Here is a 26,858-nt window from a genome sequence, read left to right as displayed (position 1 = left end):
GATACCCCTAAGTACACTGTACGCAATCATTTGTGCCCACACGGCCCAAGTGCTGGAAGGGAGGCACCAAAGCCATGAGTTGATGAATGGAAAACATGAACGTTGAAAAAAAACGTTCCCTTTGAGATCAACGCACATGCACCAGTACTTTTTGGACTGCGTTGTAGTTTCAACGTTATTTCATTTTTCTGGTTCAGCTATTTCTCTCTTTTCATAAAAACTCTGCCCTCTCCTCTGCGGCGGCGCGCTCAGAACAGCTTTGGGCGACTACGCCGTTCTGTAGCGGCTGAGAGGGAGAGAGGCAGAAACAACCCTTGGAGGTTTTTTTCACTGTTGTAGACGTATAACGCATTTCGCATGTGGTTATTCGCTGCTAGAGTGACAGCAAACTGTGAACACATGAAAAAAATGTGAAAACTGACAAACACAAGAGCAACAAAGCGATGCCCCCGTTCAGCCTGTTACATCCGTCCTGTAATTCAAAGATGGTTAACTCTGAACAACAGAGTTAAAGTCTGTTAATCTGAAATAATTCTGCAGACGACTTTGAGGATTTATTTTTCCTTTTGATGAGCTCCTCCTGATGAATCTTTCTCAGGAAAACGAAACTTGACACGATCGTATGAGATGAATCGGTTTCCTCTGGAAAGTCAGACCTTTTTGATGTTTTCTTGGCGGGTTTGCATCAAACAAACACAACATGTGAAAACATATTTTTTGTCTATTTCTAACAGCACCTCATGATTCATAGTTCTGTGATTACACAAATGTTGCATTTCATTCATTATACTTTATTTTTCTTCCTAATTTTAATCCCTCCTAAAATCTGTTGTTTTTGTTAATTTGATAGATAGATAGATAGATAGATAGATAGATAGATAGATAGATAGATAGATAGATAGATAGATAGATAGATAGATAGATAGATAGATAGATAGATAGATAGATAGATAGATAGATAGATAGAAGAGAGTGAGATACTTTATCCTGAGGGAAAATTAAGAATAAAATAAAAAATTAAACTGCTAGCTACAGTAGGCAGTGTATTGTTGATACAAAATTAGTTGTTTTACCAAGGTTTTTATTTCTCCTCATATTGCAAGTTTTTTCTAACATTAAAACTGATAAGTTATTTCAGTATATAAAGGGAAATGCATTGATAAACGCTGCATTATTGCTCTTTTTCCTGGGGGGGCACCCCAGGGCTAAGGTAACCCAAATGGCTAGCACCGCCACTGCCCCCACAACATCCCTAGTTATGAGCTTCTCACAGAAGCGTGTGTGAAAATGGAGAGCATGGCTGCAAACCCCTAAACACAGAGTCACCTACCTGCATCTACAAGCCCTCCAATGAGGGCCGTACTCAGAGAAGCAGCCCAGGGTCACTCTGGAGGAGCTGCAGAGACCAGTTCAGCCCACTGGTACTTTTCCTGCTGGGAAGTTGGATGAAATGAATTCAAATCTGCTGGTAAACATCTGTGCTGACATCGGACTTGATTATAACTCAACGGACAAACACCAGCCGATAACATGGCTCCTCATATCATCACTGAGCGTAGAAGCTTCACACTCTTCCTCCTGAGTCTGGGACCAAATGAAAAGTGAAACTGAACAGCTGTCCAGTCCTTTTTTTTTTCTCCATAACCAAAGCCAGACCCGTCTGACGTTGTCTCTGGTTGACAAGTGGCCTAACGCAGGGAGCGTCGCCAGTTGTGGCCCATATCCTGGATATATCTCCTGTGTTGTGGCTGTTCAATCTCTGACGTCGGCTGCAGACCACACGGTGTGTGAATCTCCCTCAAACTCTAGAACGGACTGAGGCTCTTGAAGCTGGATTTTATCCCCGTCGCTTCTGCACATTTCTCTAGCAGACTTTTTTTTCCTTCCACTCAACTTTTCACCAACATGCTTGGAGCCATCCAGCTGCTTTAAAACTGACCTTCATGGCTCTGACATGTCAGCTGAACAGGCGTCATGTAAAAAGTCTTCCCTATAGTTACACAGTCAGTAATTATGGGTAGACATGACGTACTTCTAATGTACGTTAACTTTCTGACAAATGGACGTCTTTAATTGGCTGTGAGCTATAATCGTATAAATAAACAGTTTGAAAATGCATCTATACGATAAACCAGTTTCATACTTAAATTGAACTAGTGAGTTGGATTAACAGTATAAATCACATTTTCACACATGTTCTATTTCTCTGAGACTTGCCTAGAGTTGATCCACACATTTCATCTGTTCTCCCACCGATTTCTGGCGGAGAAGGGGTTTGATTTTCGGTCACTGAAGACGGGTCAGGTCTACCTGAACCGGACATCTTAATAACTCGCAACAGCTGTGCTGCCGTTCCAGCTTTTCCGTCCTGGTGCGCACAGTGAGCGCCGTCCTTTCAAAGCGCCCCTACTCACAGCAGGCCTGGACAGCCGCGCCATCGGTTGCCCCGAATGACCTCGTTTTAATAGTGTTGCTTTCGCACGGTAAAAGCGTTCGAAGCGAAGGTTTTTTTTGCCTGTAACCTTATAGGAAATGTCTCACCAGGCGTTTATTTCATGGCTAGTTTTTGACAGGAGGTGTGAACTTTGCAGCTTTAGCGACTTGTTGACTTGTTGGACCTGAGCTCCTTTAATTGAAAGCACCCGATGCCATTTACCAGGCGACATGACGTTGACGTTCGAATATCGATCCGCCTCGTTTGTTTCCTCACGTCATCAACGTTTTAGGGACATTTAACCCGCAGGACTTGAACTTGACTTGACTGTGAGGACTTGGCACCTGCGACTCGGTCCCACCTCTGGTATCTGACCCGCTCCCAGCAGGGACGTCGAGTCAGGATGTCTCGGCCTTTCCTGCCCCGATTCTCGCCCCTTTCTTCTTGTCTTTTTTTTCCGGTAACGTGACTGGAACAGGTCCCCTGAACTTTCCTGCGGCCCAGCGCCGGAACGGCCGGAGCGGCCCTTTTAACGCCTCGATTCCCCCTCAACTTTCACTCGTTTTGCTCTCTTCCACCGTTCCACCGCGGCCGGGGTTTGTCCTCTCCCTCCGTCTCACTCTCCCGCCGTCCCTCCAGCTCGCCGCAGCCTCGCTCCCCTCTCCGTCCTCCCGTCCCTGCATCCGTCCGTCCTTGGGTGCCCAGGATTTTTTGGAGTTGGCGTGGTTCCTGTTTGTTTTCAGCCATTTTGGGGACTTGCAGTGCTCGTAGCGAACTGCTTAAATGGCGTCCTCTTGCTTGCCTGCTCTCCCACTCGGTGTCTGCCTCTCCCTCCCTCTCCCTATCGCTGGGCTTTGTGTATATAAAGTATCTCTGTGTGTGTGTGTGTGTGTGTGTGTGTTGGAGAGAGTGAACAACCCTTCCAAATAAAAAGAAGATTGGATTCAGGAGAGAGAGAGAGAGAGGGGGGGGGGGTGTTTAGATGTGTGGAGGATTCACTTGCTGGATCATTTAAAAAGAGCCAAAAACCAGCAAGATTTCCTCTTTTTGAGGAGTCAAGAACTAGTGAGAGAGAGAGAGAGAGGAGGAAAAAGACAGAAAGCTCGGAAAAAAGGGGAGTGAGTGAAGGAGAGCAAGCAAGTTCGAGTGTGAGAATCGCTCCTGCCCTCTGTCTTCACACACTGCTGCCTTTATATGTGTGTGTGCACCGCCTCTGCCTGCTCGCTCTCTCTCTTTCTCTCTCTCTCTCTCTCTCTCTCTAACACACACACACACACCCCACACACACACACACACACACACTGAGGAAGGCGTGCACACTCACAGACGGAGGGGTGAGAGAGAGAGAGAGGGAGTGTAAGGGGAGAGAACACATCGCAGCAGAGATGCAGCAGGAGGCTTTCCGAGGTACGTTCTCTTCTATGCTCGCCTTCCTGAGAGACAGACAGGGAGAATAAGAGGAAGAGAGGCTTAAATTTGTTGTTTTCCTGCTTGTTTTTTTTATTTTTATTTTTTTATTTTTTTCCTGCTTCACCCCACCGCCGCCGCCGCTGCTGCTGCTGCTGCCGCTGCTGCTGCTGTGCTGGCGGCTCTGCTCCGTGCATGAAGAGGAGGAAAAGGTTTTTATTTTACTCTGCGTGTGTCGGGGTGTGAGGGCTGGTGGCTGTGCGTATTTACGCAGTGTGTTCGTGGACGCTTCTCTATCTATATATGTGTGTGTGTGTGTGTGTGTGTGTGTGTGTCTGCTGGGTCTGTTTGTGTGTGTGTGTGTGTGTGTGTGTGTGTGCGTGTGTGTGTATGTGTGTGTGTTTGTGTGTGTTTGTGTGTGTGCGTGTGCGCCAGTAACAGGCCTCGTCTCCCTCATCCTCCCCTCTGGCTGCTGACGCACCACGCAGTTCTTTTTCTAGAGCCGATGACTCGGTTTCAGGCTGCAGACTTGATGAAAACTTTTAATGTGTCGACGCCTCTTGCGTGTTCGTGATTCACCGGAGGTGGGAGAAGGGAAGGAGGAGGGGGTGTGGGGAGGTTGGGGGGGGGGACGGAGCGGTGGCGCGTTTACGCGTCAAACGTGTTGGGGAGGTTTGTTTTGGGGGGCTCCGGGTACCCCGGGCCGCTCTCCCGGCTCCGTCTGTAAACTTGCCAACGTCGTAGGAAGTGTTATGGAAGTTGAACGATATCACCCCCCTCCCCTCCCCTCCCCTTTCCTCAGCCGACCGGTTCTGCCTCCGGGTCCGGTTCTGGGCCGCCCAGCTTGTCCTCCATTTTGACCAGCCTCGTGTTTTTTTTTTCTTTCTTTTCTTCCTCCGCTGGTTTGTTTTTCTCTCACGCAGCGCGGCACAGGGCACGCTGATGTCCCCGAGTCGGCCGCCGCGGCTCCTTTTTTTTTTTTTTTTTTTCCAAAACAACGCAGCATCTGCTGCCAGCTCCTTCACATTCCTGGTTCCCATGGATGCCAAGTCGCCTGACGTATGGAAAATGTGATGCGCGCTGCCACTGGGCCGCGAGGGTCACAGGTCGCGCCATAGGAAGAGTTGTTTCTCACTGCTTTGAGCTGTCAGGATAAAAAGAAAAGAAAAGAGGGGATGTCTGCTCCTTTTTTATTATTAATGTGAGGATGACACATCAAAAAAAATAATAATAACACTATCTGTCTTTGGGGTTGCTCAAAGGGCTCAGGCACAATTTTCCTACCTATAAAAGTTGTTTTATTCAGGTATAACAAACCTGAACGGCTGTGGACCCGTCCAGGAAGCTGCAGCTTTTGCTCTGCTTCACCTTTCCCACAGCAGCAGCAGAAGTTGCAGCTCCTGGTGATCGGCCCTCAGCGGCGCCGATTCTGAGACAGAACAAACAGAGATGCACGGATCAGGTCTTTTCGTGAAGGGTTTCTGTTTTTCTCTAAAGCTAGAGCTGCCGATTCCTTTTTCTAAACAATGAAACAGGTGAAAGAGAGAACGTGCATTGCAGCGTCCTTGATAGAGGTGGCAGTTTTAAAGCTTATTCAGATTAGATTATTCACATCCATGCGGCAAAGCATGCCGTGAAGCGCAAAATTATTTATACGCGCTGCAGATTTATGTTTAAAATCGTCTTTTCATTTTGGCTCCTTGTTTTCTCTTATTGGAGGGTAACATTAACCTTTTGGAGCGGCCTAGCCGGAGTGCTGTCTTGAATCTGATGGAGAATCTGTGGTTGGAGCTAAAGATGAGGGTGATGGGAAGGAGGCCCTCCAACCTCAAAGATTGGAAGCTCGTTGGCGGAGATAAATTGTCAAAGTAATGGGAGGAACATGCTAAAAGTTGGTGAGCACTTATGAGATGGGCTTGGTTGCTATTTTGCTAATAAATATCTCTAATTATTGAGAAGGCTATAAAAAACATTTTTTAATAATATTTTTAGTTATAAATCGATGGCCCTTTTAAATTGTTATTATCTTTATTATTATTATCTTTTGAGAGCTCCTTTTCTCAGTTTCTATCAGAAACCAAGTTCTTAATTTTAATAATTTTGAGTCTAAATCTATCAGCAGTGAGAATAATCCTGGGCTTCATTATGCGAAGCACCTAACCTTTGTCTGATTTTTACCCAACACAAAAAGATGTAGTTATTAGTTTTGAATAATTTATGAATAGCCAAAAGAATCTCAATTTTACAGTATTTGAGCTAAACTAATCTAAAAAATAAATAAATCAAAGGTCATGCTGCTGCTGCTGGTTAATGCATTTATATCCACAAAACAGTGAGAGTGCTAGATTAGGAATGATTAAATAAATATAAAAAAAATTGCAAAACATCTCCCTAATAAACCTTTTTTTTTGCACTTTTTACAGTTCTTTTAACAAGAACTTGTAACCTTTTATATATTATAAAATTCAGATTGCTCTGATTTTTCTTTTCACAATTTAATATCCATATTTCTGCACCTTCATTATCATGTTGTCCCGTCTCCAAACCACTTCACTTACTAATGGATAGCGATCACTTCCTATGGTTGATTCTCTTAAAACTTTCCAATTACCGATCCCTGCAAGGTTTGTCAGATATCAAAGTTAGGTCTACGGCTGAGTTGGATCCATTTCTGATATGAACTCTAGTACCGCTTCCATTATTAAGACAAACCAAATTCTTTATATCCATTATTCCCTGTCATGTAAGCACTAAAATCTCCACAACTAATGACTTTTCTTTCCATATTCTTATTCTGTTCCTCCATTTCATCTAGATAAAGCTTTTCACAATTATAAAAAAAAATTGTATTTTAATATTGTAATTTTTATCTATATTTCTTCAGCTATGCGTGCTAATTCTAAAAATATAATATTGTACTCCATGTTTTATAAAGTTTACATGCCCTGCCCCACTTCCCTTCGGATACTGTCATATCCTTTTATTACATAATCTACTTCTGTTTTAAGCAAAGTGTCTAGCACAGAAATATTACCAGATTTGTTTTTTGCATAAGCTATACATCCTTTAAACTCTTGACCCTTGGTTAATAAGCCGCTTGGGCTCCATTGAAAACTAATCATTTTTTCCATCTGTCTCAAGCCTTTTGCGTATTAGTTCCCAAGACAGATGCTTTACAGCAAGGATTTCTTTCAGCACCTTTCACTATAGCTTTGATTTTCTTATTTTTTTTCTTTTTTTTTGCTTCGCCTGATCAGCACAGTTAATAATAAAGCCATAAACAGAAAATATTTATCCATTGCAACCTTCCTCCCTGATATTCCTCTTTGATTTAACCCGGGTCTTACCTTCTGAGAAATCTCAGGATTTTCTTGGACTACTCTTTTTTCCTCTATATTTTTTTTAGCTACCTCTGCAAAACTGATATTTCTAAAAATTTTTAAGTTGTATTTCCGCAGCTCTTTTCCTCGCTTCACATCCTCCATAAGCGACACTATGCTGACCACCACAGTCGCAGCACTTTGCCTGTGTACCATCAATGCATTCCTCATACTCATGGTCTCTTCCACATTTAGCACGTCTTTGTTTACCTTTCCACACCGATGCAATGTGACCGTATCTTTGACATTTGCAGCGTTGCAACGGAGGAGGCATAAAAGGCCTAAACTATTTTTATTTCACCAGGAAAAACGTCGCCTTGAAAATCCAGAAAAACCACAGAGCGACTTTTAGTCCTTTTTACCCTCCACTCTTTCCAGTATTCGAACTTCATCCCCATGAATACTTTTTTTAAAAACTTTTTTCTAGATTCTCTTAAACCGCAATCCCATTGATAACGCCACAATGCATTTGATTTCCTCCAAGAAGTTTGTTTTCATTGTCAAACCTGTCGGTAGGGCTTAAACTCATCTGCTCATCTTCCCTCCCTGAATTCAGCTACTACTTTAAATTCCTCTTTCTCGGTTTTTCCTTCTTACTGTTTGGTTTTTTTCCTCTACGCTTATCTTATTGTAGTCATCAATCGTCATATTTCCTTTTCCACCTACCGGAGTCCAGTGGAGGTCCATGTCTTCATCTTCCTCCTGATGGTGATCCGTAGATCGTTCGTGGTTTTGTAAGTAAGCTGATGACTGTATACTCAGGGCACGCCAGCTACTAGTTGCTCAAACTCCAGCGTGCTCCTCAGCCAGTTTGCTTCCCCGAACACTGAAAGTCCTCCTTCCACTGAAGCGCTGACGTGCCGCTCGGATCAGCGTCTGCTGCGTCAGTCAGCGCTAACCAACCGGGATACGCCTAACATCGGTCCTGCTCCGGATGTCCTCGTTCCCGCCAATCAAAAACTCTGCCAGCTCAATCAAAAACGGGGAGCTTTCAAAACCAAGAGTTTGAGATTGGCAACCAAAGAGGTCTGAGCTGCGCGAACTAAAGTTTCCGATTTGCGAATAGTTTTTTTTCCCTTTGTGGAAAAAAAATAAGCGATTAGAAATAAAACACTGGTTTTGTGAATAAAACGTTACTTTCGAGAACAAATTGTCTAATTGCAGTTTTAAAAGTTTTCATCACAAATGTAATTTTTTTTTATTGAAATTACTTTTAGTTTGACTGGATAATAAAAAGACAAATTTCCCTCCATAGATGCAGCTGGTAGTTACGTTTTCTTTCCCCAAAATATTGATAGTTCTCAGTTTTGATTAATTCATGAATGACCGAAGCAACCTGGATTTTACAGTAATGGAACAAAAAATAATCTGCCGGCTAATGCATTTATATCCACAAAACAGTAGAAGTGCCACAAAAAAGTAAAAGGGAAGGATTAAATGAACAGTTTACCCGTTCACTTATCAAAGCCAAATCAACGATAGGCTGGCTCGTTCTGATCTCCTGCCATCTGATTGGTGCATCTCTGCTTAAACGTTTCTCGGCTGTTTGAAACTGTGAACTCCCACGGGGACTTCACGCCGCCTTCAGCGGAGACGGCATGTGCAGAAATTATCTAAAGGGGAAATTGACTCAAAAAAGGTCAAACCGTGTTGTGTCACCGCTCACTAGGGGTCCTTTTTTTTGTTTTGTTTTGTGTTGTTGTTGTTGCTTTTACAGTGTCCCCAATGCCTCCCATGATGCAGTGGCGGCGAGATGAATTATGAGAAGCGCATGCTGAGCTGGGAGCTAGCAAAGCGCGGTGAGCGCACCTCTCCGTCCACGGGGCGTGTTTGCTGGTGCATAGCCTGGCATAGGAGTGGACCACGCTGAGAGGGGAGGGGAAGGACACGGGATAATAAAATGCGAACATGAGCTGGACGTGTTTGAAGTCACCCCCCAAATATCCCCGACTCATGCCTCCTCAATCATGACGACCACTCCTAGAGCCGCACCGACTTCCTCCGGCCTCCTCCCTCCCCTTTGTCCCATCTGGCTGCCTCCACCACGCAGTCCTGGCCAGGGGGTTGTGCAGAGTTCAGTAGCTGTTGTTGCTAACAATGCCCCCCCCCCCCCCCCCACTACCACCTCCCACCCCCCCCCCATCTCACACACCAACTGCTGCCTCCATGGTTGGGCCCTTCTGGCTGACCCTCAGTGGGGAGAAAGCCCAGCCAGCTCCTCCCTGGTCCCTAACGCCCGTCACCGAGAAACACCGTCAGTCGTCGTGTCGGTAATGCCGCGTTTGAACTTTTTGCATTCTTGAAAACAGAAGTGAAAATGAAAACAAGGCGGGAAACAGAGACGCGCACTTCTGGTCCCGAGCGCTGGCCCGCGGCGGCGTTTTCCTCTGCAGGCTGATAATTATTGACATTTCAGGTGTGTTCACAGTCTGGCCGTTTTCACACGCACCATGTCAGGAGAATCAAGGTCCGATACTGTCTGGAGCTGTGCTCCTTTTTTTTTTTTTTTTTTTTTTTACGTACGAGGCTCACAGCGGGCTATTGTCTGTGTCAGACGTGTTCTCAGAGCTGGAAACGCTCTGTTTGGTTTGGACGAGGGAGTTAGCTGGTTTTAGAGGGTTCAGGAGGCAGGGAGTGATGCCCACACGCTGGATTTCATTTCTCCAGATAGTTAACCGCCCTAGTCTCACATAACCCAAACTAGATTAAATAAATGTCAGCTATTCAGTAAACTAGCTGGGTAAGGCTAAAGCCTGGTGGTCATTACTTACTAAACCTTAGCCGGTCTGTTGTTGAGCAGAATGACGGATAAAACGTACACGAGATCTAGTTGTATTGCGACACGAAACAAATAGATGCTGAAATAAGGAAATCTTTGACACGCATTAGTGAGGGAGAGAATCAAATGTCAGCTATAAATCCTGTGGAGCACATTCAAATGCTCTAACCCAGGGGTCGGCAACCTTTTCCATCCAAAGAGAGCCGCTGCAGAATAACGTTTTTTTCCAGAGCTGCAAGAAAAGACGGGTTTTCTGAACGTGTACCAACTTAGATGTTTACATTTGAAAGCTGAGAAACGATTTATTTTTATTTTCAGATTTTAGAACAAAATTAATCATTTCACTTTTACAAGCGGAAGAAAAAAAACTTAAGTGAGCCCTTTCCGTAAATATGAAAGATAGAGAAAGATGGGTAGCCCTCTTCAAAATGTAAAGCGCATAGTTTGAAGCTAAAAGAAAACGTTAAATTACTTTTAAATCTTATTATCCATCGGTGCCCTTCTGTTGTAGATATAAAAGATACAGAAGAACTGCTGAAGGCCCCCTTCCCTATTGCCTATGTAATTAATACACTTTTTATTTGGTTTTATAAGAGCCACGGTGGAGGGGCCAAAGAGCCACATGTGGCTCTGGGGCCGCAGGTTGCAGCCGTCTGGTCCAGACCAGTCGTGGAGGAGACACAATGTGCTTGTTTCCCCGGCTGAGACAAGTTCCTAAAATGTCCTCATAATGCCTTGGCCTATATATAAAAGAATTAGGGTGCCTTAGCTGTTACAGCGTGTTTTATTTATGCATTTTCTTTCTAGCTAACTTAGGGGTTCACAGTGTGCCGCCTGACTTCAGTCCTTTCCTTTGTTTTGTTTTAGACGGTTTCTACAAAAAAATATCGGTGTAACTCTAAGAGGCTAAATCCTGAAGAGCTGGGTTTTGCGTAGTGGTAGAAAATAGCAAGCCGCGGCGCTACGACTGAACCTGATAGAAAACAGTGTTTCATGTTTACATTTCTCTCTTTTCTGCGGTTCCATGTTGGATAGGGGGCTACCTGGCAGCTTTTAGCTGGACTTTTAGAAGCTGTCAAATGATCCGTTTCACACTAAATAGGGGCTAAAAATCAGCCAGAGCCTGATGGTCTTTGCTGGATCTTGAAGACGTCTTCTGACGTACAATAGGAGTGCAGTGGGTTTTTATTATGAGTGATGAGGTGCTTTAGAGTTCTCTGATTGTTTTTGAGCACGCACAAAACTCCCATAGGGAAGCCATGGTTGTTGATTATCTTAATGGCTGCATCATTTGGAGTCTTGAGTAAAGCATAAGGAAGGGAGGTGACAGTAGCGTAACTGTATCTGTTCAGTGTGGCTGGCGAGCACAGGTGTGGGTTATATATCCGGCACGTCAAAGCAGGACTGGCGCTGCCGGCCACAAGATTGCAGTGCCTTCAAACCCACAGGATTGTGTGCTGTGGGCTGACACTGAGATTTCAGCACTTGTACCCCTAACCGAAAGAAGTCGCCATTAACAATTCATTTTCACACGTCACAACATGGTCCCTCACACATAACAATGAGTATCCACTCCCCACTGGAGTAGAACTTCCAACTGGACAGAAGCGCATACACCTCCAAATTGCACCTGTGCTCAGCCGCGCTTGCTGTTCAGAGTTTGAGCGAAGTTGTACGCTTTCTGTCCGTAAAGTAAAGTATACTGTGTTACGGCTCTTAAGATTTGGAATCATTTTAATAATAGTTGGTGAGGATGATCCGTGAAAAACGACACTGTGCGTAATGCCTTCAGATACTAAAGTTTCCTCTCAAAGCAAGATGCAGCACGGCGCCGATGAACATCTGGTGGCGTTCTGTCCTCAATAACAAGGCCGAGACCGAATAAAACTCCACTGGATACATGGAAATCTCTGCATTGTAATAGCTTAAAGAACCATCCTGGAGCAGGTGTAACACTTGTGGCAGTAGCATTGGTGTGGAACAGCCTCACAACTTATTAGCGAGGACTAAGAGCATAGCAGTGCCATGATCGCTAGCACACGGAAATTAGGTTTTCTAGAATTTGTCGTGATCCACCCACATTCAAAGTGTCGTGGAGGCCCCAGGGGTCATGGACACGGCAGGGCAGTGAGAAGAGGATCTGACTGGGCAAGTTTAGCGTAAAGAGCCCACAGCAGACAGCGTTGCAATGAAACGTAACGCCTAGGATGGCTAGTCGATATGCAGCTCACACTCACATGATTATTCCTCATATATCAGTTTTACAAACCCTCCGCTGTGCTGTCAGTCCGTTTCTCAAAGTTTAAACAAACATAGCGAGCAATGTAGGGCTGGGCGATACATCAGTGTTATCGATCAATTCGATTTGGTAATTTATGAAGATTACATTTTTGGAAAATTTAGATTTTCTATTTTTTCTTTTTTTTTGTTATATTATGTTTGTTTCTTGTTTGTTTTTTTGCCAATGAACTGTTTGGACTTCCATGAAGCTTTGCTTTATATCAGTCCTGAAACAGGAAATTGCTTTGGTAATAGCATGTAATTTTGAATATATGTTTAAGAAAATACATTGTTAAAATACTCCAAAGAGAAACTATTTTTATCCTAAGATGAGGCACTTTAATTTATTCATTTAGTTGTTGTTTTTTTTAAATAATTTCTGTAATTAGTTTTTATGTAACAAACAAGGAAAAAAATCAAGTAATCAGATTTGGTATAATGGAATCAGTGACTGTATATTTAAGCCATATCGTCCAGCCCGTGCTCTGTGTTTACTTTTTGACTTCCATTATTGGGGCTTTCTTTAACACAACGGAAAAAATGTTTGCTTTCCTACCACAGCTGGAGAAGGAAATCCACAAGGATAGTGTGAATCCAGCATTTTTTTTGTGAATGAAAGTTGATTCGAAAGCAGGATGTCTTCTGCTCTTAAGCTGAGCCTTGACATACTTTCCCCCTGCAAGCCTGAACCACTCACAGCATAAAGCATTTTCAAACCCAAAGACTCAGTGCTTGGTTTTTTTATTCACCCCTAAGTTTTTGACTTGGTAATGAATCCAGACATCTTAACGTATTGAAAGTTATTGTTATCCTGCTCACTTTTTTGAAAAATGGTAATTTTCTGCAATCAGACCAATGCATTTCTCTTTGCAAAAAAAAAAATAAAAATCACATTGCTTGCGGTTTGAGCTTTGCAGAGTTTCCCTTAACATGAAGGAAAGAGGGGGAGAAAAAGTGCGGCTGCAGGATTCTGACTGCTATTAGTCACTCGGCTCATGTATGGGTTTCAGCGAGGGATACACAGATTGCTCAACGTCTGGTTCAAGGCCCTGAGTTGATGGAGCCGCCAAGCTCCTCTGCCGTCCGGCCTCCTGTTATGCAAGACCAACGACGGGTGAGGACGCTCTCAGTGACAGGCTTTTTAAATGATCGTTTCCACAGCAGGGTTTTTATTTTCACTTTTAAACACTATGGTGAAGGTTGTTTTTTTTTCATTTCGTTTGCATCAGATGCAGGTCAGATAAAAACAAAAAGAACTGCATCAGATCACGCTAAAAGAGGAGGCTTTTTTTTTCCCCTCCTGGCTGTCAGGGATGATCCTCTGTCATACTAAACCGAGCGTGTTTTTGTACGATGTGCTAAGAGCCTTGCTCATAATTTGTCCTGCACGATCTTAGCACCTACCCTTAGCTGTGCGGTTTTGCACCACCACAAGCTGAAATAGATGAACTCTTCGTAGACCGACCGCCGTGTTTATTTGTGCAGAGCATCCTGTCGCAGCGAGGTTTGGAACCAGGGTGGCTGTCAATTCTGTCTTCTTCTTTCTCTGTATGTATATTACGGCCTCCCGGTTCTCATGGTCGCATTTACGGCTTGTCCGTGAGGCGGATGGATGCGCCCCACGACGTTGGTGCCTGCTCGGTTTCACAGATAAGGCTAGAGGTTGGGAAAAAAAAAACGTTTTGCAGCACGTCGTGCTTCGCGCTCACATTTCTGTTCACCATCTCAGGATATCTAAAGGCTCCTGTTCGCAGCGAGACGGCGTGTCGTGCAGCCTCTGCCTCTCACAGTGGCTACGTGCGTCACGAGAAGATAAAGGGGAAAAGACGAGGGGGCGTCATACGCATTTTCCTGTCCGCGGCGCAGGCGTCAGATGAGAGGGTGAAAATTTTTAGCATCAGCTCCGTCTCGCAGAGTGTCCGCCTACTTGTCGCCGGCTGGCGCTTGCCATGAGGGATTTCCTGCACGACATCTACTGCACAGCAAATGTGAGTGACAATGGAGGCCTGCATCAAAGCAGAGCGGCCAAACGTGGCAGCGGGCCTGGACCGACAGGACCGTGCGTCTGTTCTATTTTAAGGCGCAGGTTTTGAACAGACACGAAATGGTTTGTGCACTTATTACATTAAAAGACACTTGTCCGCCCTCCTCTTTTGCTGACATCACGTCAGAGTCCAGCGGCAGGTCGAGCTGCACTCAGATTCACCTTCGGGATTTGAATATCATTTACAAAAGGGCCCGTCCATGTGGAACTGCTTTGTTTAGGCCTGTGAACTGTGCCTCAAACCCCTTGGTTTGTTTATTTTTTTTTTAAATTTACATTATATTCACGTTATTGGCCTTCTGTGTGATAGAACAGCGCAAAGTAATGCATAGTTGCCAGGTGGGAGGAAGTTAAGATGTGGTTTTCAAAGTTTCAAATAAAAACCTAAACGGTGTGGCGTGCATTTCTTTTCCACCCTTTTTGACTCAGATACGCCCAAATAAAGTCCGGCGCAAGCAGTTGAGCCTTAGACGTCACTTAATGGTAACCAGCGGTGACCAGTTTGCAGTTTCGTTAAAAAATATATAAATACGACTATTCAGTGAGTGCTTCAGAGACTCGCTGCTCAGCAAACAGCGTCATGAAGACTGAGCAACACGGCAGACATGTCAGGGATGAACTGGTGGAGAAGTGCAGCGCACGGTGAGGATATAAAACATTTAATCTCTGAACATCTCGCCTTCTGGATCCGTTGTCTGAAAATGGAAAGGGCATGGCAGAACGGCTAAATGGTCTGCACAGTATTGGGGAAAAAAACGTAAATTATAATAGTATTGTTGAACGCTTAGATAACGATTCCTTCATTCTTTCTTGTCCATCCTCCTTCATTAAGCTATAGCATCTGGATACTAAGACCTAAGCCTAAATTACAACGAAGAACCATCCAACTGAGCTAATATATTAATATCAAGGAGGGTTTAAATGCCTGGCACCTGAAATATAATAGCTCACCTGATTTTGACCTGATGCGGTTGCTATACTGACTGCGATTCAATGTGTTTTTCAGCTCTACTATATAAACCCACCAAGTTAACGTTGTCCATCAATCCAACAGGCTTGATAGGGAGAGTCTGTCAATAAGAAAGCTAATAGTTGTTGCAAAAATCTGGCTTTAATGGAAGAATGGTATGAAGCGATAAATTATCCCTTAGCCATGTTGGGGACACAGCAAAATTGTAGAAGAAGGGCCTCTGGACAAATGATAAAGGTAATTGTGTAAGAGTGTTGTTGCCTACTTGCAAAATTGTATGTGTAAAGGAAAACATACCGGATTTTTCGGACTATAAGTCACACTTTTTTTCAGTTTGGCTGATCCTGCGACGTATTCAGGTGCGACTTGTATATCGATTTTAAATGGTAAATCCTACTGACCAACATGAACCGAGTAGTAAACGTTACCGTCTAGAGCCTCAAGAGGGCGCTCTAGGCTTGTGGAAACTATATGCTGCTCCTGTACCGCTAATTGAAACCTTAACTTGTAAACAAAGACCGAACACATGCTTGTATGCTGTTTGGCTGTTTCAGTCTGGATTCGCGGAGCGTTGCGTGGTGCAGATCGAAAAGAGAGCCCAGACCGAAGCAGAACCCTGTTATAGGGTTGTCCGTGCTAGCGCTAGCTTGCAGGCATGTTGTCATGCCATTTTACAACTTCGCTGATGCGGCACGCGAGCTTTACGTTGCTGTTAGCTTAGCACATAGCACCGCTATGCTCATGGTCTAATTTCAGCGTAATTTTGCCAACTCTCACCGTAACAAACCGTTACGATGAAATGCGCTCACGACACCTTTCCGGGTTGTAGTCGCTGGCTTGTACCCCATGAAACCACCGAGGTATATTTCATATTATTCAGCTGATTGTGGATGCAGCCACAGACATATATACGTAGACGCGTCATAGGGCGCAGGTTCGCACGTCAACATCACCGCCATATTGTATGTGGCAGAAAAAAGTTGAGTTCTGTTATTGTGAACGTGGATCAGAGAAGATGCCTCATTCCTGTGCTGCATGGAAATGTATTCTGGCTGATTTCACTACTTGAATCTGCCTTCTATAAACTAAGGCTGCACCATGTTGCAAAACTGGACACACTAAAGCTGCAGAGTGGCAACACAGGCTATATATATATATATATATATATATATATACATATATATATATATATATATATATATATATAATATTTTATATATATATATAATATTTTATATATATATATATATATATATATTTGTGTGTGTATGTGTTATGAATATAAGGATCAATTTGTTAAATCTAAACATTGTGGTCTTCATTATTTCATAAAACCGTGTCACATGTGAACCTTTTGGAACAGACTTTTTGGGGGAGTATTAAAGAGGTAAAATTAATAATATGAGAAAAAAAAGTCCTAGGTCAATAAAGTAAAAATAAACAAACAAACACAAAAGTGATAATGTTATGATAAAACCACATGACACATGCTTTAAAAATATATTTTTCATAAATTGTTATATTATTTACTTGAAATTGTTGAAAGACCATGCATTATTCGTTTTGTGAACACTGATGTCACAATAATAATAAATGATAAATAAATCAAGATTTTTTTGATTTCAACATTTTAAAATGAGATATTTGAATATTGCTCACTGCTCATATGCCTACATGTAGTTGTGTAAGTTAGTAAATAGTAAATTACATTATAGAAATCCCCTTGATTATGTCTGATGTTTTTGACCGGAGGACAGCACGGGTTGGGGGGCTTTGAGGTATAGTGCCCAGGGGCACCACATTGTCTTAATACGGGCCTGAACCAGAGTAACAATGGTTTCCATCAAAGCATCTTCCGAAAGTCCAGCGCTTTAAAAATCTTTGCCAAGACTTGAATGTTGCTGTTTGCAGAGACCTTTCATCCAAACTGATGAAGGGCCTCTATTCCTCAGAGAAGACAGCAGAAAAGTGGGTTTAAAAAGCGGTCTGGATGCACATTCGATCCATGCTTTTTAGATTGCACAGAGGAGTGGCGGGATTTGACTTTTTAATCTTCTTTAAAAGCCGTGTATCGTTTTCCTCCCACGTCACGATGATGCTCTGGTTGGTGTTGAGCGATCAAGGGAAACAGAAACACACAACGCTGAAGTTTGTGGCTGTGTTGTGAGAAAACGTGAAGAAAAAAATAAAGAATTCATAGAGCGTAAACACGTTTGAAAGTCACTGCGTGTGAGCGTGTGTGCGGCTGGCGTCAGCGTCGGCCCGGGCTCCTGTCTGTCTGACGGTGTGCGCCGCTGAGTGTGACTGTTCCTGTTTCAGTGCCCTCGGTCTCCTGTTCTCTCTCCAACCCTCACGCTCCTTCTCTTTCTGTCACCATTGCAATCTCCCTCATCCTCACCCTGTCTCTCTCTCTCCACAGCTCTAAGCTCTTTCTCTCTCTCTCTCTCTCTCTCCTCTGCAATAACAGTGCTGACCTAGTTTCTGCCTGTTCAGGGCTGCCTGTGGAATTTTACAGCGGCCTGCCTTCCTGGCAGCTTGGCTGCCTCAAAATGAAGGCAGAAAAGCATGACTGTGGATTTTTATTCCAGTCGCATCATTATGGGCCTTATATTGTCTGTTTTCTCCCCGATCCGGTCGCCCCAAAAGCAGACGCCCTTTTCAGATAACAATAGCAGCCTGACACGTCTGATGCTTGTCTGCAGCTTCTTTAGGGAAATTGTAGCAACGCTGTTTTCACTGACTTAGCGTTCGGATAGGCGGCGATAGCAGTCTGGTGTGCGTTCAGATTGCAGCAGCCGCTGAGCCTGCTTCCCTTCGCCTCACCCCTTCTGTCCTTCTCTCAACCTTCACCGATAAATGTTTAGAATCACGCCTAGCACAATTAAGCCGCCCGCTAACAAGACACGTGTTTAAACAAACAGGGAGCAGAGCTATTTTTATGACTGTCAATGTCCCAGATCTAAGCCAGCATACTATTCTGGGGGAATCTAGATTAAATCTAACCGTCGTCCAATTAGGCGCGGGGAATGTTGTGTCACAGCCCGAGGAAGATGGATCTCTGGAATGCGTTTCTGAAAGCCTGGCTTTGGCACGCTGAAATCTAAACCAGCGCCGCCGCACATTCATTCCTTCCCCCTAGCCTTCAGCCTCTTTTCACTCACCAATCCTGCCTGAGTTTAGTATTCATGGACCATTTTGTTTGCCTTCCTTTCACAAAAAAAAAAGAAAAAAAAAAAAAGCTCCATCAGGGTCGGGACTTGCTTGTGCAAAAGGCTTTGCATGTTTCGTACGCAGTGTTAGAAAGTCTCAGGGTGTAAAAAATATGGTATTTGATTGGATTATCTTGCAAGCGTGGACAAGTATTAAAAAAAAAAAGAGTTTCAAGACATTGCTGATACATAATGCAACGATGCCACACTTTCTTTCCTCCTCTCTTTCTCATCTATGTCTCCAACACCCTATGCGACCTTTAGCCTCTTAGCCGCTGTATTCTGTGTCAGGTTTGGGTTTCCAGGCTGAATATTTTATAGGCATACAAAACGTGAGCTCATAGTACTTTTATATATATATATATATATATATATATATATATATATATATATATATATATATATATATATATATAACGGGACTTTAAGATATTAACTTTAAGGTTGGTTGGTTGGTTTGGAGCCTGAACAAAGTACTGAAGCTTTTATTTCTTTTTTTTCCCTGTTTTGTTAATTTAATTAATTAATTAATTTTAAAAAATGTTCATCAAAAATTGTTGAAAAGGTTTTGCATATCACCTATTGAGCCTGTATTTAGCTTGGGTAATGCTTTCCAGATTTGACAAACTAAGTTAATCCAGATGGCAAAAGCACAATGAAATTGCTCTTTTGAAAAAAAATAGGGAGCAGAGAATCTGATTTAACTGTTTTGAAATGTTCAGAAAAGGTTATAATTCTTATAAAAAACTGTAGGGGTGAAAAAATCTAGACGTTTTTAAATAGGAAATTAGTCGTTTTACGTTTTGCCGAAGCTTCTTTTATGTTAATGTTTCTTCTCCTCTGGCGTTTCTTGTAGATTGCGGGGACTGGTCATGGTGTCCAGTGCGAAGGTATGGGATCCCCCCCACGCGGGTCCTACTCAGCCTCATCTGAGAGAACAACGCCTGGCTCCTTGCCTCACTCCCGTCTGCAACTCCTCATTTACTGCTGCTAAGGACACTGCGCTCCACCAAAGTCGGCAGACGTCACCTTTGTCTTCCCCGCCTCCGCCGTTGGTGACCCTCAGCACCCGTCACCCTGTTCAACGTCCACCTGTCAGCTTGTACGTCGTGAGAAAGACTGAACCACTAATTAAACCTGCCCACAGTCTCGGTGTGGTCTCTCGGCCTGAAGAAGAGGAGGCAGAGCGGCTGGACATGAAGGGGAAAAGACTAGGATATCGCGTGGAGGCCACACTGGACGAGAAGCTGGAGGATATGGGTGATGGACCTAAAAATGCAAAGATCACCCTGAGCTTCCCGCTTAGCGCCGCGCCTCTCCCAACGTCGCTGACCTCACCGGACAACTGTCACAGCTCTTCCTCGTCCTCCCCATCCCCCCACCGGCGACCGTCGTCCAAGAGCTCGGACAGGGGGTCGCTGTGGAAACTGGATGCCACCATGGATGTAAAGCACAGACCCTTTAAGCCCCCCAGGCACGACAGCTCTCCGTCCTCCTCGCCCTCCTCCTCCTCCTCCCCCATGGCCACATTTATCAGGAAGGATCTCAAGTCCCCGCCTCCCCTGAAGTGCTCCAAACTCAGTGCAGAGACTCACAGGTCGCCGCCGAGAGCTTCCAGCGGGCCTTTAGGGGGCTGTTTCAGCGGAGACGGGTGGGACGAGAGGCACAGAGTCGCCAATGGAACGGCCTCGCCCTCCCAGACTGCTCAGATCCTCTTCAGTCTGGGAACGTCGGCCTATCAGAGAGGCGTGGACGCAGAGCGGAGAGAGAAGCTGACCGGGAGGCCAGCTGGAAAAACAGGGAGCCCCCACAGACCGAGTCTTCACCCACCCACCCTCCACCTCCCTCCCCCCTTACCGCCACCGCCGCCCCCGCCTTCTGAAGGTCTTACCGCACCCCCCCACTCGTCCTCCTACCCCCCTCCCGGCAGCATGAAGCCGGAGCTGATCTGCGGCGTGTGCCACCGGCTTTTCAGCTCAGCCTCCTCCCTCACGGTCCACATGCGGCTGCATCGTGGCAGCCGCGCCCTCAGCTGCCGCTACTGTGGCAAAGCCTTCATCCACAGCAAGAGACTGCAGTCCCACGAGGCCTCCTGCAGGGTGTCGGATCTGCGTCCTCCGTCCCTGACCGTCCAGCCGAAGGAGGAGCCGCTGGAGGACGGCGAGGTGAGAGTGGAGGGGGGAGTGATTGTGGGACAGACGGACTTAAGCAAGGGCCGGCCCGGGAAGAAAGTGCGGAGCCTCCTGGCGCGCATCCAAGCCGGGGACGCCGCGGCCACAGAGCTGCTGGCCGGCGACGAGCACCATTTCGTGAAGGTGGTGGACGGCAACATCATCTACTTCTGCTCCGTGTGCGAGCGCTCCTACATGACCCTGTCCAGCCTGAAGCGCCATTCCAACGTGCACTCGTGGCGACGCAAGTACCCCTGCCACTACTGCGACAAGGTCTTCGCCCTGGCCGAGTACCGCACCAAGCACGAGGTGTGGCACACGGGGGAGCGTCGGTACCAGTGCATCTTCTGCTGGGACGCCTTCGCCACCTACTACAATCTCAAGACGCACCAGAAGGCCATTCACGGGATTAATCCGAGCCTGATCTCCAGCGAAAAGACAGCCAACGGGGGTTATAAGCAGAAAGCGAACGCCCTCAAGCTCTACCGCCTTCTCCCCATGCGCTCCCAGAAGAGACCCTACAAGACCTATAGTGACAGCTTACATAATGGCCTCCTGCTTCCACCAGCTGATGCCCCCACCCTCTCCCTGCCTGGCCTCGGCTGTCCTTTGGGCCCGGGGGACCTGCAGAGCATCCTCGCAGGAGCCCCCCCTGCGAGTCTGAAGCCTGATCCAGATGCCTTCCCCGACGGCTTCCCGATTTCTCTCGGCGCCGAACACAGAGACTTATCGGACCTGGGCCTTGAGCCCCAAATTAGAGCGCACGACGATGAAGCTCCCGAGTTAGAGCGGGAGGGAGGCGGCTTCAAGATGTCCAGCAGCGGCAAACTGAAAGCGTTCAAAGCAGGTAGAGGCGCAGAAGCCGGCATGCCCTCTGTTATCACGTACGGACACACTAAACCCTCTGTGATAGTTCACGGCGCAGCTGTGTCCTCCTCGGTCATTGTGCACAGCAATCAAGTCACTTCTGGAAGTGAGAAAAGCCCGCTCACCAGCCCATCCCCCGAAAAAAGTAGCAGACACATTTTAAGCAAGGGCAGCCCTAAAGCGACCAGAAAGCAGAGAGACAGCACAGATAATCACAGAAAGCGCTCCAGGGACGGTTCAGACGCGATAGACGAGGGCTCAAAAGGCAGACACGACTCCGAGACAGGCAGAGCACTCCACAAGTCCCGCAAGTCTCACAGCAAGACCACGATGCCAACCTCAAAGGAAGCGTCCGCATCCGGAGGCTCACAGGCCAAAGAGTCGGGGCCGCTGTGCCAGATAACCGTACGCATCGGCGAGGAGGCCATAGTGAAGCGCAGCATCTCTGAGACGGATCTCAAAAGAGACAAGAGCATTTCTCCGTCGAAAATCAAACGGAGCGAAATGGCGTCTGTCAAGGAGCCACGGCAGCCCCACTCACACCACCACCACCACCACAAACACCGGCCACTAAGCAGAGCCAGCCTGGAGGGAGACGGGGCAAAGGAAGCAGGAGGCACGGAGGAGGAACAGGAGGAGACGGAGGAGCAAGAAGGCAGGAATACAAGGTCCAAAGCCCCCGATCAGGTGAGGGAGTACTTCTTCCGTAAGGGGGTGCGGGAGCAGGACAGCGACAATGACCTGGAGGATAATTTATGGCGACCTTACTACTCCTACAAGCCGAAGAAAAAGGCCCAGGCGCATCTACAGAGAGTGAAGAACTGGCAACGAAAGCTCAAGTACAAGCGCTCCATCCGACTCAAGAGGAGGGCAGAGAGGCTGAAGAGGCTTCTGGGTAAACAAACGGAGAAATCACAAGACGAGGAGGAGGACGGGACGACGGAGGAGGCTGAGAAACTGTCTAAGCTGAACAAGGACAGCGAAGAGGAAAGAGAGAAGGATAATCTCTCTTCCCCTTTAAAGGAGAAAAAAACGGATGTGGAGGAGCACGTTAAAGAGGCCTGTCATGAGGTTTCCACCCCCCCTGTCTGCTCTCCAAAGCCCCCTCTGTCTACCTCGGTGGCTCCCACAGGAATAAAGAGGAGGCCTTGGACTAATGGGAACGCAGCAGAGTGTGGCACATGTGGCCGCTGGTTCTCAAGCCCCAGGAAGCGAGACAAACACGAGCTGAGCCATCTGCTAGAGTTTGTATGCCTCTTCTGTCGGGCCACTTTCCCCTCAAGGGAAAAGTTGGAAGACCACCAGAAAGCTCAGCATCCCAAGCCCACTGAGGCGCCCTCTGTGGCCGCGAAATGTGGCGAACAAACGGCAGGTCCCGGGATCAAACCCGTGCCTGAGATCTCAAAGCTCGACGAGGAGAAGGAGGGGCCGCTCGGACTAGGGGGCGTCGGTGGCAGTCCGAGTCGTTTGAGCAGAAGAGCCTTGTCGAGACACACCTGTCCGCAATGCCACAAGGTGTGCAAGACCTCGTCGGCGCTAACTCGCCACATCCGCCGTCACGACCTGAGCAGCTCTCCGGAGAGAGAGAAAGAGGACAACGGCTCAGAGGCGAAACCCCTTCAGCCTGTCGCCGCACCGCTGTGCACGGATCCTGAGACCGGCACAGGACAGACGCCCAGCGCCCTCTCTGTTTCTGTCATCAGCTATTCGCCGCCCGAGCTGCTGAGCGGCGGCGACTGTCTGACGTCGCAGCAGCACGGCGACCATCCGAGCGAACTCGCCGGCAAACACGTGAAACCAGACTCCAGCGAAGTACCCGAGCGTACACAGCTTGCACTCGTTGCTCCGGAAAGAGAGCCTGCGCCGCCGGCCGAGGCGCCTCCGTTAGGGAGTCCGGTTCCCCACGCACCCGCCAAACCCGCAACCCCGCCCGCCTCGCTCCAGAGCGTGCTCGTCATGAACGGACCCGACTGTCTGGACTATCGCACCGCCGTCAAGAAGAGCCTGGACGGCCAGGCCCACCGAAAAGCCAGCCCTTTGCACTTTGTGACATCCACTAACCCCTCTTCGAATGTGCCCATGACATCACAGACCAGAATAACCACTGCTGCTCCTCCTGTTGCCATGACAACAGCTCCCAACCCAGAGAGGGGGTTCGCGAGACGGGATGGGGTCATTATTGACAGAGAGAGGCAGAGCGGCAGCGGCACTTTTTCACACGGCGGCTACAAAGAGCTGCCGCTGCTCCAGGATCTCAGAGTCCAGCCCGTCTCCCGGAGTCCCTCTCCCGACGAAGCACAAGACCTCACCATGTCCTCGATTTTAGCCCGGGAGAGGGAGCTGGAGAGGCAGAGGGAGGCGGAGAGAGCGCTGGAGAGGCGGAGGGAACTGAGGAGGAACATGGAGGTCGAGAAAGAGAAAATGAGCAGAGCTGCTCATCCTCCGCAGGAACAAAGTGCTCTGCTCGTCCCTAAGGAAGAGCCCCTGAGCCCCGTAGCATCGCCCCAACATATGTCCGCCCAAACCACTATAAATGGACCCTGTCTGCACAGGCACACTCCCAAGTCCCCCTGCCGGCCCCCTTCAACGACCGGACTGATGGCTCAGTCCGGCCGGCAGGTTCACTCGAGTTCACAAGGACTCGACAGGCTGACGCTGCCCACCGGAGCAGCTGGCGCCGCTGACCGCCCCTCTGCACACGCTCTGCTTCTTCCCAGGGCCTCCCAGCCGCCTGAGCCGGACCATCAGGACGCTTTCTCCGCCAGGGATTCACAGCAGGGGGACACCACCCCAGCGGACTACACGGCCCAGGATTACCCCCTCCCCCTCATTGTGCCAGACGGCTACAGATCTGTTAAGAAGCAGGAGGAAAACCTGCTCATGTCCGCTTATCCACCTGGAGCGCTGCCCTTTGGCCCGCTGGGGAAGGTCCTGGTACCGGACGGAGGCGACCTGGGCAAGCTGCCGTTCTACCCGGACCCTTACCAGCTGCTCTACGGGCCCCAGCTCTTAGCCTACCCCTATAACCTGGCAGCCCTTCCTGTGGCTTTGAACATGATGGCACCAGGAGGGGAGAAAGTGGAGCCTCTGCCCTTCCTCCCCACCATCTTCAACTACGCGGCCACCGCAGGACCCTACATGGGGGCGGCGCCTCACCCGCTCGTGGCGAACCCCGGCCTCTACGGCGGCGGCGGCGGCAAAAAGCAGCGAGAGGGCAGCGGCAGTAAACAGTAGGACACCAGATGCACTATGAGGAGCGCCGCTCCGAGAGGACAGCCTCGTCTGTTCTGGCTGGGAGGGGAAAGAGACCATGCTGACCGGCTCACTTTATCCTACAGAGATCAGAGCAGTACGCAAGTTTGTGCGAATGGGGGGGGGGGGAGACGGAGTAAAGAAACAGAACGGAGAGGCCGACACTAAGGTGACGTACCACTCCTCCACCTTTTCTTACTCCTGCTCCTCCCCCACCCTGCTCTGCTGTAGTGTGTCGTTGCGCCGGAGTCCGATTCATTTGTCCTCTCTGACTCGTTATTATATCTAGAATATAACAATACAAACTGCTAACAGGGTGTTTGTTTTGCTCGGAGAACTAGTCTACTTCCCTTTATAGTCGCCACACAACGAGGATCTTCAGGGAAGGCGTTGTCTGGGTCCGGACGTGGACACGAGACTCCGCGCAGTCGGAGCGCCAAGCGGCTCCGCGTATTTTTGTACGAGGGGGCGGGAGTGCAGGGTCGTCGCGCTGTCCGTGAAAGCTACATGCGTACCTTACGTGGGGGGCAGTCTGTGCACGCAGGGCTTTGGCTGAAGCAGGTATGAGCGCGCGTGTGTTTCTGAGTACGTGTGGATGAATGAGTCTAGACCATTCCATGTGAGATTCTCACAGCATTCCTGCTCGCGTTGGGATAGCTACTGTAGGGTCAGTGTGTACGAAGTGCTTTTTGAAGAGATTCCTCAAATCAGCTCGTTAGGGAGTCAAAAAACGAAAAGGTCGGATGGGAGTGGATACGGTGGCAGATCATCTGAGCTTCTTAAAGGGACAGCTCGGGGGTTTTGGAGACAGGATTCTAATAATAGCTTAAAAGCTGTTAATGTTTTTTTTCGCCTTCAGCAGAAATCTCTGAATGCGGCTTAGTTGAACCCAGAAGTTGAAGCTAAAGCAGCTATTTTATGACCACAGCGGTATTTTTGTACATCTTTTAAGTCAGTCTCAAAAATGGCAGCGTTTTGCACAAACACTCTTTTATGAACCTTAAGTCATTAATGCTTGGAAAAAAATTAGTCAAGTTTAGCGTCGGTTCAAGTAAAAGTTTTCTTTATTGTTTTTGACGTGTTAAAAAGAAGTAAACTGGTTTCGTCTCTTTTTCTTTCATGTTTAGTTTTTTTTTTCTTAAAAATAAAGATTAATCAAACAAATAATAAATAATATCAAACAAAGTGGACACCATTCATTGGTAATTTATTTATTATCAATGAAAAGTAACATTGGTCAATTATTTATTATCGATTAGAAGTAAAACAACGTATTTTACTAAGTTATTTATTAGCGAGGAGCTGAAGCGACTTAGAAAGGTTTATTATTTGTTTTTTTATTTCAACCATTCACATTACCTCCAGTAGAAAGGTGTCTGTGCTATAATGTCCTCCCTTCTCTGTTCATCTGGTTTGTCTTTTTTCCTCTCAGTTCGTTCACAATATTTCCGCCCCCAACAAAAACAGGATTAAATCATTACCAGTACCAGTGTTGCACAACGCTGTTTTATTTTATTTTTTCTCTACTTGACAACATAAAAGTGAACGCAGCTCGCCCCAACATCATTTAAAGGCTCTCGTTGGTTAACAAAAGATTCCCTCTGTGCTTTTTTAGGGGCAAACTTAGGATGTTTCATGCAGAAAGAGCTGCAGTGTTTTTCTTTTTCGTCAAGGCAAGGCGAGTTTATTGATAAAGCACTGTTTCCGTAACAAGACGATTCAAAGTGCTCTATGTTTTGGTGTGCGGGCCATGGGGACGCTGTTCCTCCGTGTTCAGGAAGTTACTGTCATCGTTTTTTGGTATAAAACAGATCAGAAGAGTGAAGTCCTTCTGGTAATGGCAAAATTAAAAAGTAAAAATCTGTGAAACGGCATTCCCTGAAACCGCCAAAACACATCCTCTTTTTTCACCTGCTTAGTCTGATGTCAGGAATTTACTTTGGCTGGAAACGCTTTACATGTTTTGCTCAAAAGGAGATGTTTCACACAGGAAGACCACTGGTTGCCTATCTACACTTCCTATGCCAGTGATCCTCATCTTCTCTGTTGTCAACCGCACTCCGTT

General features: G+C 46.8%; 1 protein-coding gene across 2 annotated transcripts; it reads left to right on the top strand.

The window, feature by feature from the left end:
* Positions 1-3,728: 3,728 nt before the first annotated feature.
* On the top strand, positions 3,729-26,010 carry zbtb4 (zinc finger and BTB domain containing 4). 2 transcript variants are annotated; one of them, XM_012874756.3, is made up of 3 exons: positions 3,740-3,841; positions 4,043-4,053; positions 19,360-26,010. In XM_012874756.3, the coding sequence occupies exon 3, from the start codon at positions 19,376-19,378 to the stop codon at positions 24,773-24,775; it is 5,400 nt and encodes a 1,799-aa protein (XP_012730210.3). In that variant the 5' UTR covers positions 3,740-3,841; positions 4,043-4,053; positions 19,360-19,375; the 3' UTR covers positions 24,776-26,010. The 2 variants fall into 2 exon arrangements, with proteins under 2 accessions (XP_036002321.1, XP_012730210.3); XM_036146428.1 differs by lacking the exon at positions 4,043-4,053 and having other exon boundaries at positions 3,729-3,841.
* Positions 26,011-26,858: the final 848 nt, after the last annotated feature.

Source organism: Fundulus heteroclitus, chromosome 14 (genome assembly GCF_011125445.2).
Source record: "Fundulus heteroclitus isolate FHET01 chromosome 14, MU-UCD_Fhet_4.1, whole genome shotgun sequence".
Taxonomy (NCBI): domain Eukaryota; kingdom Metazoa; phylum Chordata; class Actinopteri; order Cyprinodontiformes; family Fundulidae; genus Fundulus; species Fundulus heteroclitus.
Note: the sequence above shows the minus strand (reverse complement) of the source record. Positions and strands in the feature narration are given on the sequence as shown.

Excerpts from the sequence above, each read along its gene's own strand:
- zbtb4 (XM_036146428.1), top strand. The coding sequence starts at position 19,376 with ATGGTGTCCAGTGCGAAGGTATGGGATCCCCCCCACGCGGGTCCTACT.